This window comes from Miniopterus natalensis, chromosome 11, assembly GCF_054644295.1.
Source record: "Miniopterus natalensis isolate mMinNat1 chromosome 11, mMinNat1.hap1, whole genome shotgun sequence".
Classification (NCBI taxonomy): Eukaryota; Metazoa; Chordata; class Mammalia; order Chiroptera; family Miniopteridae; genus Miniopterus; species Miniopterus natalensis.
The window spans coordinates 52,747,116-52,764,580 of NC_142091.1; the positions used below are offsets into that span (position 1 = coordinate 52,747,116).

At 46.7% G+C, this 17,465-nt stretch overlaps 1 protein-coding gene across 1 annotated transcript in view; it reads left to right on the top strand.

Moving 5' to 3' along the window:
* The window catches only part of NAV2 (neuron navigator 2), a 341,354-nt gene that overhangs the window by 300,532 nt on the left and 23,357 nt on the right, over window positions 1–17,465 (top strand). Inside the window, exons 21-27 of the mRNA XM_087821777.1 lie at window positions 1,838–1,861; window positions 1,951–2,025; window positions 6,399–6,482; window positions 6,872–6,983; window positions 8,298–8,443; window positions 10,912–11,084; window positions 16,907–17,060. Of these exons, the coding sequence (XP_087677903.1) occupies window positions 1,838–1,861; window positions 1,951–2,025; window positions 6,399–6,482; window positions 6,872–6,983; window positions 8,298–8,443; window positions 10,912–11,084; window positions 16,907–17,060 (768 nt within the window). The remainder of the gene's footprint in view (window positions 1–1,837; window positions 1,862–1,950; window positions 2,026–6,398; window positions 6,483–6,871; window positions 6,984–8,297; window positions 8,444–10,911; window positions 11,085–16,906; window positions 17,061–17,465) is intronic.

Genomic DNA, 17,465 nt, shown 5'->3' on the forward strand with positions numbered 1-17,465 from the left:
GTGGCCTCTGAGGTCCCCACAACCTCTGCCAGTCCACCAGTCATGGAGTCAAAGGTTCCCATTTGCTGTCCTTTGCATGTGCCCTCTCTGAGAGTATAGGCTACTTTTGCAGACTTAAAAAAAAAAGAGGTCTAATAATTGGATGTTTTCGTGCCAGACTAGTCTGCTAATTCCAAGGAAACTGCAAGTCTCGCTAGACTCTGAAACCAGCGGGTACTGATGTGTGGTCCCTCATCTATTATTAGCCACTGGGTGATGATGCAGTTCTGAAACAAATGCTCAGGCGCCTTTGTAAATGTTAAGGTGAACAAGCTCTTATTTGTTGTCTACAAAGAGATCTTTGAAGTCTCTGAAGTTGTCACCAACCCAGACCAAAGAGTCTGTTTAATAGCTGAGTGTTTTATAGGCTCTTATTGGATGATAATAGTTTTCCACCCCCTGAAATCTCTATAATTCTCGGATGTTCAAGAATGCCCATTCTGGCTGAAATGTGCCTATAATTTTCATTACAAAAGCAAGAAAAGGCAACATGATGCTGAACAACTGTCATGGAGATGTCGTGGCCAACCCATGGAGTAGAGCATACGTAAGAGGCCACATCTGGCATCAGACTTGCTTTCCTGACTGGTTAGGGAGCAGCAGTTGAGTTCCATGGGGAGCTGCTAAATGCAGGAGGTCTGCAGCTTCATGTAGACTTCCCAGATGTGCAGAAGAGCAGCAGCAGCTGGGGACAAGATACAAAACACAGGATTTCTCCGAGCTGCTGTCGGGAACAGGAGCCCTTCCCCATAGGCAAGTGAGCACAGTGACAGTGGCAGAGGCCTAGGAAGGAGTGTTAGGCCTGTTGATAGAAGTGTTTAGAAATAGGGCTGGTCCTGTATGGATGAGTCAGCCTGCTAATCGGCCTCTGCTAGCCTCCCAGATGTTAAATAGTGCTGACATTCTCCCCGTGAACTTTCCCCTTTGGAAGAAACTCAGAAGACGGGGCCTTATTTCTGGAAAGCATCCATGAGATTGTAGCTGTAGTAATAGCAGGAGAACGTGCTGGCTAAGGTCATAGGCTCTGGAGCCAGAGTACCTTGGATCCAGTCCCAGCTCTACCACCTACCAGCTGTGACCACAGGTAGATTACTTAACCCCTCTGTGCCTCATTTTCCTCATCTGTAAACAGAATGTGCTAGTATTAGTACCCATTCCAAGGGTTGCTAGGAGGGTTAAATGAGTATTAAATATAAAGTGCTTTGAAGAGTTGCTGGCATGTGGCACTATTCTATAAATGCTAGTTATTATTATCAGAATGTAAATAACATGAGGTGCGGAACTTGGTCATGTTCACAACTCCAGGTTCTTTAACAGTGCCTGGCACATATAGGAAATCAATAAATATTCAATAGATGGTGATGATGAGGATGGATGATGGATAGACAGACAAAGAAGGGTGGATAAATATGATCTTGGAGGAAAGAGTGGACCCTGAGGACATCTGTAGGCCTTCTCCTGAAAGAGTTTCTTCGATGAGGAGATTATCCAGCTGTGTGACTGAAGCAAGATACCTAACCTCTCTGAGCCTCAGAGGTAGTACAAACTAACATATTTTATGAAGCTCTTGCAAGGATTAAACAATTTGGTGCCAGTGTACCTAAAAATTAGTTGCTGTTGTCAGGAGCCAGCCTGGAGGGTCAGATTAATTGAACCAGTTTATTCAGAAAAATACAACAGGAAAGAAACTAATAAATCTTCCAGGCTGCTCTTAGCATCCAAACATGGTATTCCCCGCAGGCTGGACTGCACTGCTCTTGTCCCCAACTCCCCTAATCTCCCTGTGTTTTCTTTACAGCCAGAAGAAAAATGCCAGTCAGAGGTAAGGAACAGTTGCTGGTTGGATTTCTACTTTCACTGTCATCAATTATTTTACCCTAAGCAAGTAACTGTGTCTCTTATCACCTTTAGATTCGAAAGCTGCGGCGGGAGCTGGATGCCTCCCAGGAAAAGGTGTCAGCTTTGACCACCCAGCTGACAGCAAATGTGAGTATAGACACAGGGCAGGAGCCATCGGGAAGGGAGGGGCCACTGCCCCCCTTGAGCATTACCTAAGGCCTCCTGCCCCAGAGCATCAGGGAAGCAGTGCGGTGTAATAAGTAGGACACAGGCTTTAGCGTCGTGGGTGTGAAAGTCGGCGCTGACACTTACAGGCTCCGTGCTTTGGGCAAATTCTTTAACCTCTGAGCTTGTATGATGGGCGATGATAATACCTCTCAGGGTTGTCATGTGATTAGTACCTGGAATATATTAAGTGCTCAGAAATGTTCATTTCCCTTCCCTTCCCTTCCTCTTGTTGAAAATTGTCATCTAAGGGGGAAAAGGGGTGGGGGGGAAATCTAAGACTCCACAATAAATAGCTGACTGCTCTGTAATTATAATATACACAATTACGTGTTTAGGGGGCACTGCCAACCGGCATTCAATTGAGCAATTGTTTAAGTGCCAACTAAGCCCCAGGCACTGTGGGTTCAACAGCAAAGCAAGCAAGTCATTGTCATCTTAGTGTTCTTTGTCTGGCACAGCAGAGAGACAAAACATGTTATGTTGCTATAACATTGTAACTGTTATGATAGAGATAAGGAAAAGGTTGTGGGAATATGTGGGAGAGGCACCTAACAGTCTCGGTGGGATAGGAGGAGATCAGGAAAGGCTTCCTGGAGGAGGTGACATCTGATGGATACTGTATAGGGGAGGGTGCATGGGGAGGACAGCATTCTAACCAGAAAGAATGATTTGTGCAAAAGCCCAAGGTGAAAGATCTTGGTGCATTTGGAGATTATATAAATAGTTCGGTGTAATTATAATCTATGCCTTAGATGTGGGGAAGAGGCAGGGTAGAGGGGAGAAAGAAGTGGGAAGGAAGGAGGCATCAATGAAAGGCAATGGTCAGGCACATCACAGAGGCTCTCAGCTGTTAGGTGGGAAATTTGGGCTTCCTTCTGATGTTAGTGGAGCCTTCTCAGTGAGTTTTAAGCAGAGCTGTGAGGTGGTCAGGTTTGCTCTTAGAAAGTTTCCCTGTCATGTGGTTATAGAATTAGAGGGGTTAGAGTAGACCCAGAGATCTCTTACCCTTTCAGACCAGTCTGTACAGGACTCCTGCTGCAGGGCTGAAGCTCAGAAGGCAGAGCCTGGGGTTTAGAAGGTGGTGAGATGCCTCTGGGGCCAGGCTTCCTACCCAGGAACGCACAGCCCAGCCTGAGACCACAAATACATGTGTGTAAGCTGACCAGAAAGCAATCTGCATATCCCTGTAGCATGCCAATCATCAAAAAGCAATTTCAGAATGTTGTCTTCCTTGGACCAAGAAGCAGAGTCAATACTCCAAATTAATATCTACCTGGAGTTTTTGCCCAGGTAGTTCCTGGCTTGAGCCCGAGTCTACTCAAGGAAACCCATTTCTCTTTAAAGTCTGCGCATAAGTGCCTTGCACAGTTCCAGCCCTTGGTTACCAGCTCAGTAATTGGTGACTGCTGTCAATAGTGTTCGTTTTTCTGAGCTCTCTCTCACATTTCTAGAAATCTTAATTTTTTTTTTCAAACCCCTAACATACTAGGCTGCTGTGTGTTTTATGATCCTTTATTTTCTTTACCTCATCCTCCATCAGCAATGCTATCTAAAGAACATGAGAAATTGAGGTAAGATCTGAATTTTGAGGCTTAGATCCTATTCATAAAAACAGCAGAGGTCTTTTTCTGAGGGTAGACTCTTTATCTGGGTCACCATTTGAATCCAGAACCGACCCCAGATCCAATAAGCCAGGATCTCCCAGGTATAATCTAAATATATGAGATTGGACATTACCCCCCCTCCTAAGTGATTCGGAGCTAACTCCCCTAGTTAAGAATTACAGCTGTCAATATTGCCCCTTGCTCATCAAAAAATAGTAACTTACTTATGATGAACTTGGGTTCATTTTTCCAATGACCTCGTGCTCCACGGGACCGTACGTTGGGCCATCAGGAACCCTGCTCTCCGTTCCAGAAGAGGCAGAGTGAGATCCCTTACATGACCATTATGCTAAAAGCGTGTGTTGCTCCTCACAAAAGCCACTGAATCCAGTATTGTTTTAAAGTAAATATTTAGTCTTACCACACACCACCGGCAGTGCTAACGTGTTTTATTGTCTGCCATCTCTCCCACAGGCCAAGCTGTGTTTGTTTTTCTAGGACAAGCTCCTCAAAGCCACCTTCTCTGGGTGTTTTTATACCACTCGTGTTTGTTTTCCCGGGAATGTGAGAATGGTGCTGATGAGAAGGCTGGTGTGAGGCTCTGAACCAGGCTCGCTCCAGCCTCAGCCCATATTTTCATAATAGCCTTCATGACCCAGTCGGTCCTTTTGTTCACCAGCAAAATGCGATCCTCTGGTTCTTCCGAGCAAATGCGGTTTCTTCTTGAGCTTTGCAGAAACACAGTCTTCGTGGGGTCAAGTTTCTGTTTTAATTGAATAGAAAATATGAATGCCCGTGAATAGAATCATGGGTAGCAATCAAACAAACATTTGAAATAAATGGAAATCCAGTCATTTAAATTTGACCTTGTTATCCCTTTGAAACGCAGGGATAGTCGTCATTCTTTCTTTACATCCACGCCCTGGCCGGCTACCTTCAACCACTGTGTGACTGTCTTGAGTTGAATTGGCTTTGGTTTTGCCACATTCTCCAGGGCAAATTAAAGTAGATCTCTTTATTTTAAAATGCAAAGACAGTTTCTCTATTTTTAAGAGAGAGCGCACCTGCAATCAGAAAGAAACTGGCTAGTCCACTTACCATTTCTATTACAAGTAGCCCTGCTCCCTGCCAGACCCTACGGCTTTTGGAAAAAAGACTCACCGTTGATATTAGAGATGATCTTATCCTCAACTGTTCCCATTTGATGAGGTCTGGTGATAGAAGCCTCTGACTCAGTCCTCAAACCTGTCGTCCTTAAATTGCAGTGTCCAGGGACCCGCCTCACCGCCCAGGGCAATGACTCCTCCCCCACCCAGTTGTTACCCAGCTTTTATTCTTCACTGTGTGCATCACCCATCTTCTAGAATTTTCCAACATGATCAAGTCTTAACTTCTCCCAAGACTCTCAAGTATCGTGCTGGCCCTCTCATTCCTCCTGTAGGTGTATCTACCCACCCCTCTCTAAGAACCCTTTCGTGATCTCCCTACTCCTATGTTCTGATAGTATCTTTTGTCACTTTCTCATTCCCAGACCTCTTCCTTTCCCCCACAGTGCCCATTCATCCCTGTGTTTCACAATTCCTTAACCATTTATAGACCATTTCCACCTATATTGTTTCATTTAGTGCTCATAGTAACCCTGGGAAGAAAAAAAAAAGTGTATATGCATATCCCATTTTATGGATGAAGAAACCGAGGCCAATAGGATTAGATGACTTGTCCGTTCTTTATTTTTGGTTTTAACACTATTATCAAGATCCTCAGTCAATATGTCACCTGCAGTTCTGTGGAAGAAGGAGGAAGGCTTGATGTTGGAAAACAAAGCCGCATCTTGCCCTTGAAGAGGATTGCAGAGAAGGGGGAAGATAGGGAAACCACATTTCTCACTTTTAAGATATACTTTTTTTTTAGATTTTAACGTCTTTGAAAAGATGCATATTTTAATTATAATTGGCAGCATTTTTAAGACTCTCTTAGTACATATAAAATAATGGCGCATCTGATGCCATTGAGGTGTATAAAAGTGCAGGGGAGCTCAGGGGATGGACATAACTCCCTAGGGAGCAGGGGAGGGGCTCTCTAAGGAGGGAGCAGATGGGCCTTTCAGTGGCTTTTTATTAACCAGGATTATAACAAGCAAAATACACCAACCACTTTGTTCATTCATTCTACAAACACGCTTAATATCAGCCTCTGCTGTGAGCTTGGTGTTTGATGAACAGAAGGTCGTCCTGCTCTGCAGTAGAGACATGCGCATCACCAATTACAAGAGTACGTGTATTCTTGACTGTGATACCACACAGCAGCAGTCCAGTGTGCTTTTCAGTGTAAATGTGAGGGAACCAACCCCATCATGGGTGTCATGAAGGCAGGAGCTGAGATCTCTTGAGAAGGATATGCAAAGATTAGTGAGACAGAGAAGCAGCTGGGGGTAGAGCATTCCAGGCCGAGGGGAAAGCACGTATAAAAGCCCTAAGGTGGGCAGAAACATGGCGCGTTTGAGACATGAAAAGCTACAATAACTGGATCCCAAAGAGCACCAGGCAGTGGGCTCAAGAGGCTGAAGAATCAGACGGGCTAAGTCACGTGGCCCTGTGAGGCTTTCAGCCCATGAGACCTGGCCCTGGCACCATTTAGGCACCCTTGCCTTACAAAGCATTGTAACTCAGGCTGCGTCTCCCCCTCCAGGCTCACCTCGTGGCGGCCTTTGAACAGAGTCTTGGAAACATGACCATCAGGCTCCAGAGTTTGACCATGACGGCTGAGCAGAAGGTAAAGCAGAAAGGACGCTTTTTTCCCCTCCCTGCTTGGACTTAACAACACACCTAGAAATAGTATTTCTTTCACTCCAGGTAATCCTATAGATTTTAGTGTACTTCTGGAACCATTGGAACTGAATTGTAAAGAGTAGGTCTGTTGAGTGAAAATATGACTTCGATGGAGAGGTGATAACTGTATCAGTAACATATTATCATAGTCCTATTCCCGCTGTTTTCATGTGCTCAGTACATGCTGAAAATTAACCCAACTCAGTGTTTGAGACAAAGGTTTTTTAGAACTCCTTTATTCCTTACTGTCCTCTGTTGAAACTTGCACTTCAGTTGAACTCCGTACAGAGAATGATTATAGAATAACCAGTATTCTTCTTCTCTGCTCCTCAGGATTCAGAACTGAATGAGTTAAGAAAAACCATTGAGTTGCTAAAGAAACAGAACGCAGCTGCCCAGGCTGCCATTAATGGAGTAATTAACACACCGGAGCTCAACTGCAAAGGTAAAGGAACAGAAACAGCCTTCAGGCCAACTGCCCGCCCTTAGGAACCCTCCCCGACAATGAATGACGCAACCTCCCTGCCTGAGGCTGGGTGTCCCTGTTGGTTGGGCAGGTCCTGGAAGGCAAATACTTCATCCAGTACTCTGCCCTCTGGATGATAGCCGTCCCATCTCGACCTCTTCTCTGATGTTTCTCAAAAATGGGAGAAAATGTATTACTGTTGCCAGAGTGTCATGATATTTCACAGCCCTTATCGTCACTAATGCTTTGATAATTATATATTGATGTGGGACAGCCTGAAATGGGTTCATCCCATGTTTGTCCAGGAAAATATTTCTGAGTGCATTGCTTTGTCCTTGTATCTCTTACTTAGGTGACAATGTAGACATGAGGATGAGTTTTCTCCTGACATTAACAGTAATAATAGAAGTCATAGTGATAGCTGACATTTATGGACCATTCACTGTATTCTGAGCGTTGTGCTCAGTGTTTCAGTTATTTACTTAATGATCTCATTTTCCTTCCACAACACTTAGGAGTGCAACACTGGCCCTCTCTGCATTGTGCTGAGGGGAACACTGAGTTTCAGAGGCGAGAGTCACATGTCCTGAGGTCCCAGAGTAGTTAGAAGCAGAAGTGGTACTAGAACCTGTCTGTTGGACTCTGAAACTGGTGCTCTTAAAATCCAGGCTGCAGGTATAGTTCTGTGTTCACGAGGGAAACTGTCTGCAGACTTTATTTTGGAATCACTGACATTTCAGGCAGCGTTATTTGTGGTACCACTGTTGTTTCAGATATCAGGCTTCCTGAGAACTTGATGATAAGGTTGACATGGGAAGGATTAGCAAGAGCTGGCCAGGCAGAGTGGAGGGAAAAGAGCGTTCCAGGGAGCGGAAATAGTGTTTGTAAGGTCCCTGAGATGAAATGGGCTCAGCACTTCCAAGGGGGTAAAAGAAGCTAGTACAGTAAGGAGAGGGGCACTAAAAACATAGGTAACTATTGCTGCAATTCAAAAAACTGATTTTAATGCCTGTCTAAAGCTGAAGAGAGCTGATGTTGGGAGAATTCTCTCTGAGCCTCCATGTACTCATGTAAAGTGGAGAGAGAGAAACTATGCCCTCATCTAATTGACTGTACAGTATAGCACGTACCTGCTCAAGGACCTTAATGCCAGCAGCGAGGAGCAGAAGGTAATGTCTAATGGGAGACACCTAGTGGACCTTGGGTGTGTGGATTTAGGTGTGAGGGTTATTCCCTGGGACAGAAGGATGGGCTCGGCACTGCAGCTGCTGATATCCTGCCTTGGATCTGCAGGAAATGGTACCTCCCAGTCTACAGACCTCCGCATCCGCAGGCAGCACTCTTCCGACAGCGTCTCCAGCATCAACAGCGCCACCAGCCACTCCAGCGTGGGCAGCAACATAGAAAACGACTCAAAGAAAAAGAAGAGAAAGAACTGGGTGAGTCTGCATCCAGAGACTCCTGTGGGTACCGACGAGCCAGCCTTAGAACCAGCGGCCCCCCAGATAAAGCCCAGGCTGGCCCTTAACTTCAACATATAGACCCAGAGTAGATCCAAAGGAGTGCTTTGTGGACAGGCTTCTACTAAAATCAGTATTGTGCTCAGCCAAACGCTAGGATTTACGAAATCCCCACCACCTTGTAGTTTTTCTGTTTCATGAGACTTTATGTGAAGTACTCATCTTTCATTTCATATATGTGTCATTTCTTCTTCATCATATGTTGGCCGGAAAGGTCCAGGTACTAGAGCAAATTTCCTTTAGTTCCAAAGTATTTTGGGAGTGTTATCACCAATTATCCAATGTTTATCATAATCCTTATCTGTTTATTCACACAATTGCCTATGGGAGCCTTAAACCACCCTTCCCTTTGAGAAATGTGGGCCTTGTCCTATAAGTAAAAGTTTCATAATGGTGATGTTAACAGTTGGTGAATGGCTCTAAACTCGGGGTGGGGGATTATGCCTCAAAATGGCAAGTTTAATAGAACCCGTCTCCAGTGTGGTATTTCTCCATGTTTCCATGATCCCAATGAGCTCCTTGACTTTCTGTGCAGGAGCATCTTGGACAGTTTTTCCCATTTTCCTAGGGCAGATCCACTCCCTCTCCCCCCACCCAGTCTTTAGTTCTGCCATCGAGGCAGCGGAGGTGTGTCGGGCATTCGCTGCTCCCTGCCTTCAGCCCAAGTGGATCTGACGTTGGCCGGTACTCAGAGGCCCCATCTGTCAACGCTGCCAGCATCGTGTTTCCATCGTAGCTTTAATGTCCTTGTTCATTCCACACACTTCTCGCTCATTTTGTGTTATCTTGGATGGGTGGCGAGGTCTAGTGAGAGAGGAGTTAAGGACTTAGTGATTTTGGTTACTGATGACTTGTGCCGGGGGCAAGCTAAAAGGCCAGTGTAGTGTGAGTCTCTCTTCATTCCGATGGAATTTTTTCTTTAAGTGACTCATGGCTTTTAGTCAACTCTTTTGCTATGAGTTAAACAAGTAGAATTAATTCATGTTGCTGTTTCTACTACACTATTGATAAATATGGTTTGGTTTGATTATCAAAGTGGTGAGAGAGGATTCATTTCTACAAAAAAACATGACTACCCATTTTCTTCAGTTTAAGAAATAAAACTTACTTATTTTGCTTTAAAGATTACTCTTGGTTAGCATTGCAATTAGGGAGGATGGATAATTTGCATCCTCAGATAATCCCTATGTTTAATTCTATCTAAATATTGTCATTTCTTCTACGTGGCATTTCACCAGAGGTAGAAGCAAGGATTGAGGGGAAAAGGAGATTACTTTTTAAAAGACCTTTTTTCAAGACATAACTTTATTTTTGGGCCTAGAAAATTACATGCTTATCGTGGCTCTCAGAGAAGACATTGCATTTTAATTCCTTAAGTTCTCATTAGAATTCTCAGATCCATCTCATGGCTTGGGGAATTTGTGATATACCAGTTCCTTTTTCCCAAAATGGTTAATAAATTTCTTTAAAAGGTCAATTTTTTTTTAGTAACACAGCGAGATGTCCAGTTCCCTGCTTGTTATCTCGTGTGTATACAAGGCCAGCAGGAGCTCCTAAGTACATAGAGCAGAGAGCTATACAGCTATGCTGGGACCAGTGCAGTGGTGCACCTACCTTTCCTTGCTGAGAAAAAAAGAATGCCAAAAAGAAATATTAAGGCATAGAGAGATGGCTGATGAGAGACAAAAGGGTGATAAGCGCAGGAAGGTGGGGCGGACTTTTCACCCAGATAGAGAAGCTGGAAGAACTCGGATTGTCTGGACTTCCAGACTTGCTGCTTTTTCCTTGCCTCATGGAGGAAGGTGCCCCTCGTGCTTTGAAAGATTCGCGATCTTACTGGAAACCTCCTCTGTGTGTGGTGTTTATGATTAGCCATGTCGTGTCTGAAAAGTCCGAAGCTTTCCCCGTCACTGGCTTTCTCTGTTAAAAATTGTCTTTTTTCCTTCCCCTTCCCCATTTTCGCTTGCGTTTTCCCTGGCAGGTCAATGAGGTAAGCAAGACTGTTAATGTCAGATACCAAGCTAACCCATCCATTGATACGACTAACCCCATCCGCATCCGCCACCGCGTCCGAGCACCCCGCTTTGTTGCTGTGTCATCTCATCCTCGACACCCGCCCGCTGAGCCAGGCTCTGTCTTGCTGTTGGCATCTAGCCTTGAACCGAGCGTAGGCATGGAATGTCCCGCAGGGCCAGGCCCCTGAGCTGTCCACACCAGATAACTCTTCTTCCCTCGGTGCACTGATTGGAGAGAGCTGTTGGGAACCGTTTGCACTGGCGGGAGGGAGACACGGGAGAACTAACTGCTCTTTTGTCTGCATGACCCCGTGTTGCCGAGGCCCAGGGTTGGCCACAGCCCCTGCCGGGCTGACGGCCTTGCCTGTTCAGTTACGCAGCTCCTTCAAGCAAGCTTTTGGGAAGAAGAAGTCCCCCAAGTCGGCGTCCTCTCACTCAGACATTGAGGAGATGACGGATTCTTCTCTGCCCTCCTCGCCGAAGTTACCACACAACGGCTCCACGGGTTCCACCCCACTGCTGCGGAACTCTCACTCCAACTCTCTGTAAGTCTGTCCGTCCGGTCAGATGACATCTTTGGCCCTTAGGAGCCCTCTCCTGTACGAGTGGCTGGGAGCCCTGTTAATGATCTACCTGCTCCTTGGATCCTTGATCTCTTGCCTTCGTAGGACCGTGCATGTTCCTTCAGGGTTTTGGGTCTCGGGAGGTTGAAAGAGAAAAGAGACAGGTTTTTGTTCTAGTGGCCACATCACTGTGGATAATTAGTAGGTTGGTCTTGGGCATGTTGCTTAACCTCTCTATTTCAATTTCTTTGTCAAATTGGGGTGATGGTTGTCTACTTATCCTAAGGATTGAAAAAGAAAAATGGATATAAAAGGGCTACAGCCCTCTTGCTGTGACAGGGAGATGGTGTTATAAGTGTTGGCAGTTTTTGCTGAAGTTCTGGTTCATTTGGGTGACAACGCTTAGAGCAATTACCTACCCTTTTCTTCTTTGATCATAATTTGGTGTTGACTCTCTGAGTCAGCACTCAGAAATTGGAAGTTTAAAAAAACAGATTCAGTGGCAATTCTCTTTACCAAGGGTCTATATTTTGTAAAATTACTCATTACCCTGAACTCCCCTAGTAAATTTAAAGTGAGTCCATTTGTTCAGAGCTCTTTGGGAACACAGCTGGTTCTGTTAAGTGAGACACACATTTGCTCACTTGGCATTGGTTTAGGCACTGTGCCCCTTGGTGACTGGTTACAGAGAAGGAACGAGTCATCTGCTCTTGCCCAGTCAGTCTCCCATGATTCCCACTGAGTACCCACTGGTTATTCTCCATCTAAAAGCACCCTGTGCCCCATCTAACAACATAGGCCCATATTCTAAGGTCAGGAACAGGTCAGGAGTGGCTTGGGATGGACCCAGGTTGGGGACCCAGGTGTCAACTTAGAAGGTGGCACAGCTGGCTTCTGCAGCAGTGAGGAAGATTGCCCCTGCCCCTTGGGGCTGACTTCCATTAGAGACCAGGCCAGGAGGCACTTTCCTTATGGGCCAGGGTAAAACCTGAGCAGGGGGAGGAGGAGGAGCACTGAGGACTAGACTCGAGTGCCCCACCCAGGGCCCTGTGTTCCTGTGTGAAGGATGAGAGCAGTGACTGAGAATGCCAGTCCTTTCTGACCTGCAGGGTACCTGAGAGGTAAATAGAGGACAAGTGGCCTGTGACTGTCACATGTGCCATCGTTCCGGAGCAGGAAAGAGGAACTCCTCACCTATGCTTCCTTTATTGATTTAAACCATGTGTATAACCTGTGTGAGCAGGGCACTACTCCAGATATTCTGCAGAGACCAAAGAGATATTCATCAGATTCCCACCCCTGGGGATTAGGGACTAGTAGGGACAGGGCACAGTACACCTTATTCCACTTCCGAGCATCTGCCTGTTCTTGGCTCTGGTTACAACAGTGTACAAGGCAGAGTTTCTGCTCTGGTAGACCCCATATACCAGGGGAGAGACAGACATTTAACAAATCAATCCGAGTAAATTAGAAAAATCAGATAGTGCTGAGGGTTAATGCTGGGGATGAAAATAGTGTATTGGGATACAGAGCACCACAGCAGCAGCAGCAGCGTTAGACAAGTGGTCAGGAAAGGCCCTCTGAGGAAGGGACACGTCAGCTGAGATCTGCATGACAGGAGCAACTGCTGGCTCGTCCTGGTCAGGGACACACGCTGCTATCACAAACTCAGTCCCAGAGCTCAGGGCTTTGCATGTGAATGTTTACCTCTGGTTCACTCCAAGCTCAGTGCAGATATTGCTCCTCAGCAGGCGGCCTGCAGGCACCAGGTGTCCTTTTGCTTGTGGCTGGCTGTCCCTCAGGGCCCGAGTCGTCTGCTGGCTGCTCTGTGTCCAGCCAGCAGGTGGGAGAGGAGAGAGTGCAGAGGATCCTTCAGGAGGGTTTTATGGACCACGTCTGGAAGACGCACGTCACCTCTTCCCACAGTCCACTGAGCAGGACTCGGGGCCACCCCACCTGCAAAGAGGATGTGAAATAGGTGTGCTGGGAGGGAAAGGGAATGGGCAAGACAGCCTTCCTGACTCAAGGAACCTAAGGTGGAAACAGGCCTGGGGTGTCTGAAAAAGGGGGATGGCGAGCGTGGCTGCCACGTGATGGGAAAGTGGGAAACAAGGCCACGGAGATAGGTGGAGTCTATAACACATGAGGCTTTGAAGTTTATTTGCATATGATTTCATATGATGGGTAGAAGTTGGAGAGTTTTAAGCAGGAATGTGAGATCTGAAATAGTGTTTTGCAAAGGTCAGTCTCTATTTTGTGAGTAAGGAGTACATGGGGAGCAAGAGTAGAGGAAGGGAGATCACATAAGAGGCTGATAGTACGCTCCCCTCCTCCACCCCACTCTGGGCCACTTCCTCTTCTTTGAACACTCTGGTCCCACTCCCCACCTCTAGCCTTTGCCCTTTCTGTGCCCTCTGCTGGTACACTTTTCCCCAAGATACTCATTTCCTGCAAGCGGCTGCTCCATGTTACCTTGTCAGTCAGGCCTTGCCTATGCATTTTTCAAAAAACACCTCCTGCCACCAGCCAGCAGGCCCTATCACCCCCTCCCCATCCCATTTCATTTATTACTATCGCAAATATCACCAACCTGTTCTTTACATTTTTCCTGGTTATTTTTTCCTTGTCTCCCCACCATCCACCACCACCACCCAAAACTCTACAGCCTAAGCTCTGTGGAGGAAGCCACTCTGTTGGTTTTGCAGACATTCAAATATTAGGTGGGATGAATGAGTGACTGATGCTAGTGGTGAGTCCTGGGTGGATGAGGATATATTCTGGAAGAAAAGTTGAAAGTACATGGAGATGTTTGAGACACCCAGGGGACATTCACAGGGAGATGCCAACCAGCCCAGAGTTCGTGGAGGTAACGTGGGCTTATCACTGGTGTTGAAAGTTGGGAAACTGGAGGGATTCTCCCAGGGGTTGAATGGAGATGGGGTGAGGACCAAGCTCTGGACACTCTGATATTTGAGGAAGAGAAAGTAGAGCAGCCAGCAAGGTGGGAGGAAACCCAGGAGCAGAGAGAAGAAACCGTTGGAGACCGGGGTACTCACTGGGCCTGGTGCTGCTGGGCAGGCAATAAGATGAACAGAGTGGTGAACATGCCCGCAGCCATGTAGGACCCTGGAGACCATCTCGAGAACTCCCCCTCTAACCCACTTTCCCACAGGGGTCGGGCGGGGCCGACTCTTGGCTCCCCAGCGCTTTTCGGACATTCCACAGCATCCATGCACACTGGAGCTGTTTGTTTTGGGTTTAGTTTTCCAAAGGGTGGGCAGAGAGCAAATGCTTCTTTCCAACCTTGAAGGGTTTGTAAGAATGCAAATCTAGTTGTGAGAGGGAGTTCAAAGAAGAAACCAAAGGCAGAGGAGCGGGACTTAGAAAAGGCCCTACCCTGTGGGCGACAGGAATGGTGCTGTGGGAAGGCAGTGTTTCCCACACTCGAGGCATTTAAAATTAGGCATGCCACCAGCCTGCCTTCCAGACAGGACAGCAGGAATGTGCTGGAATAACGCGTTAGGGGCTGAGTGGAAAAGATACACATCTGGTTGCTTCAGTAAGTGGCCCGTGAAGTGAACAGATTTGTGTTGAGTGACTACTGAGTGCAGGGAGTGACTGTTAGTGACATCCAGGGCTAGTGTGGGAAGGAACCAAGGGAGAAAGGGCCTGCCCTGGCAGTGGGGATAGGAGCTGCTCCCAGAGCTGCTGCAGGAGACCTTGTTTACACCATCATCTCTGTGTCGTCGGACATCCCTCCCACGTGGCCTTGCAGTTGTGTGTTTCTGAGAACCCGCCCGTGTGGAGGGAGCACGGGAGGGCCTTGTGCAGACTTCGTTTTGGTTTACTTCCCATTGTAGAATCATTGGCCAAGCTTTGCAAAGCTACCCATGCTCTACATTCCACAGAATGGGTGTGTGCTGAGGAATTACTGTGTTTCCTGCTGAGAAAACTTTCTAGGGAGAAGGTACAGACCCTGTGGAGGTGACTGGAGCAGAATGCCTGGCTGTGGGTACAGTCGGCCCAGCCTGACCCAGCGTGAACCAGAGCCAGCTGTTCTCTGCAACGGATTGGAGCCTTCGAGATCTGTGCAGGGCATGGTTTGGCTAAGACCAGAGCGTCACACTGAACTGTAGTTCAGACTTTATACTCCATTTGAATCAGGAAACTATAGTTCCTTTGGAGAACCAGTTTTTGCAAGTTCCCACTGTACAACTCCCAAACCCAAAAAAGTATGACTATAGTTAAACCTCATAAACCTCTGGCTATTCACAGCACAGAGCTGAGGGGGGAAGGGATGATCTGAATTCTGAAGATATTTCTGTCCCTCTAGCCCATTTAGTCCCAAATCTGTCGGCCTGAGTTTCTCATAGGGAATGATTCTGACATTTTCAGGAGTCCATTGGAGGTTTCAGTAGATTTTGAAGTGGAGAAGTTGTCTTGTCTACTGATAACTCTAAAAATAGGAGATGGTATTGCTCTCTTTGTATCTTTCAGATTGAATAGTTCAGCTGCAGGTCAAGAAACTAGCAACAAAAAGATTTGGCTGTTCAGGTGTTAACTTTTCTTCTAGCCTTTCTGCCCTCGAAGTACAAGTATATCTCTTTTAACAATTATAAATGGTTTTTCTTTGGCAATTAGCATTTCCACACCCTCCACTAGTTTTACAGGTCAGGTTTTGCTTGGCCCCAGATCACGTACTTGGGTTTTATAGACAGGCTGCATGATTATTTCTGCAGAGACCACATGTTCACTCTGCCTTTCAGAGATAATCAGCTTCAGCTTTGTGACTTTATGAACTTGGGGTTATTTGGTTTGTTTTTTTTGGTGGTTTTTTTTTTTTTTTTTCTGCAGTCTAAGATAGTCAGAGCTTCCTATTCTGGATCACCCCTCTGGATCTCTGAAATCAACAGAGCTTGTTTTTAATAGAACCATCTTTTCTAACATTACAATTCATCATGACTCTTATGATCTTCCCCTTTGTGATGACTTGCCAGGTATCCGAAGAGCAAACCTAACTAAATCAAATAAGGAACCCATCCTAGAAGGACCACTTCTTAAGAAAAAAGGACTCTGCGGGGTCCCACAGTCCCCTTGATCTGGGTGCAGTTGGAAAAGAAAGACAACCAGCCACACTGTTGCATACTTTTCAGATACAACTTTGGTTTCCAGGTCACATCATGGTCTCTGCTAACTGAGATGTTTCTCTTCCTTGCCACGAGCTTATTAAACAGGTTGGGGGTAGGGGAATGAAAGAATGTTGCTCTCTAGACACTTAGGGGAGTGGGTTTTAGTGGCTAACAGAACTAACTCCATCCATCCGTATCTTTAGGTTTCTTTTTATGGCAAATAAAAAGCACCCCCTCAGCTCTCTGACCCTGGAGTATCTAATCTTTAAAACAGATAATTGACCTGGTTTCTCTGCGTGGATTTAGCTCTCAAGGGCCATGTGTCACTACAGGGGCCCAGCTGTGCACACACTGGCAGGGGGTGAGGATGGGTCAGACTCCTGAGGTTACTCCTTCCTCCCTTTTGCTGGCTCTGTTTATCTTTAGATTGTTGGGATTTTGCTAACAGGCACACAACAAAACCATTCTGATTGCCAGAGCTCCACAAAGATAGAGTGTAGAGAAGCCATAAAATCTGTGCATTTCAGGTGCTTTTGATACCAGGAAGCCCAGGCAGCTGGTTATACAGGGTTACTGCTGAACAAACCTGATGATGGACACGAGCCAGTAGTCAGTGGAGGCCTGGAAGGAAAGGAACCCAGGCCACCTTTGTCAGTAACGGTCCTCTTTCCCTAGAATTTCAGAGTGCATGGACAGCGAGGCCGAGACAGTCATGCAGCTCCGAAACGAGCTGAGAGACAAGGAGATGAAACTGACGGACATCCGCCTGGAGGCCCTCAGCTCCGCGCACCAGCTGGACCAGCTCCGGGAGGCCATGAACAGGATGCAGGTGCGAGCCCAGGGGTGCGGGCGGGGCCCAAGGCTACTCCCAGGCCACTCCCCCAAGGCCACTCGGCAGCCCTCTGCTCTCCCAGCCTTTCCTTTTATAGGCCCTCCCACATACTGCTCACAGAGCAGTCTTCCATAGGTTTAAGAGTAAGTCTGTCCCTCTTTTGTGTAAGACTCTCAGCAGCTCTGCTGTTGCCCCCTGCAAGTGTTATAGCCTCCTTCACCTGGCCTTCAAGGCCTTCTACAGGATCCTTCTGGCTCTCAATCCCCCACCCACCACCCCACCAACTCCACTCTCCAGACTCTCCTCGCCAGCCAGAGGGAGCCACTAACTGCTCCCTTTGCATGCCCACGAATTTCTGTTTTTTATTGTTCCTCCACTGGGATATCTTTCTGCACATCCACA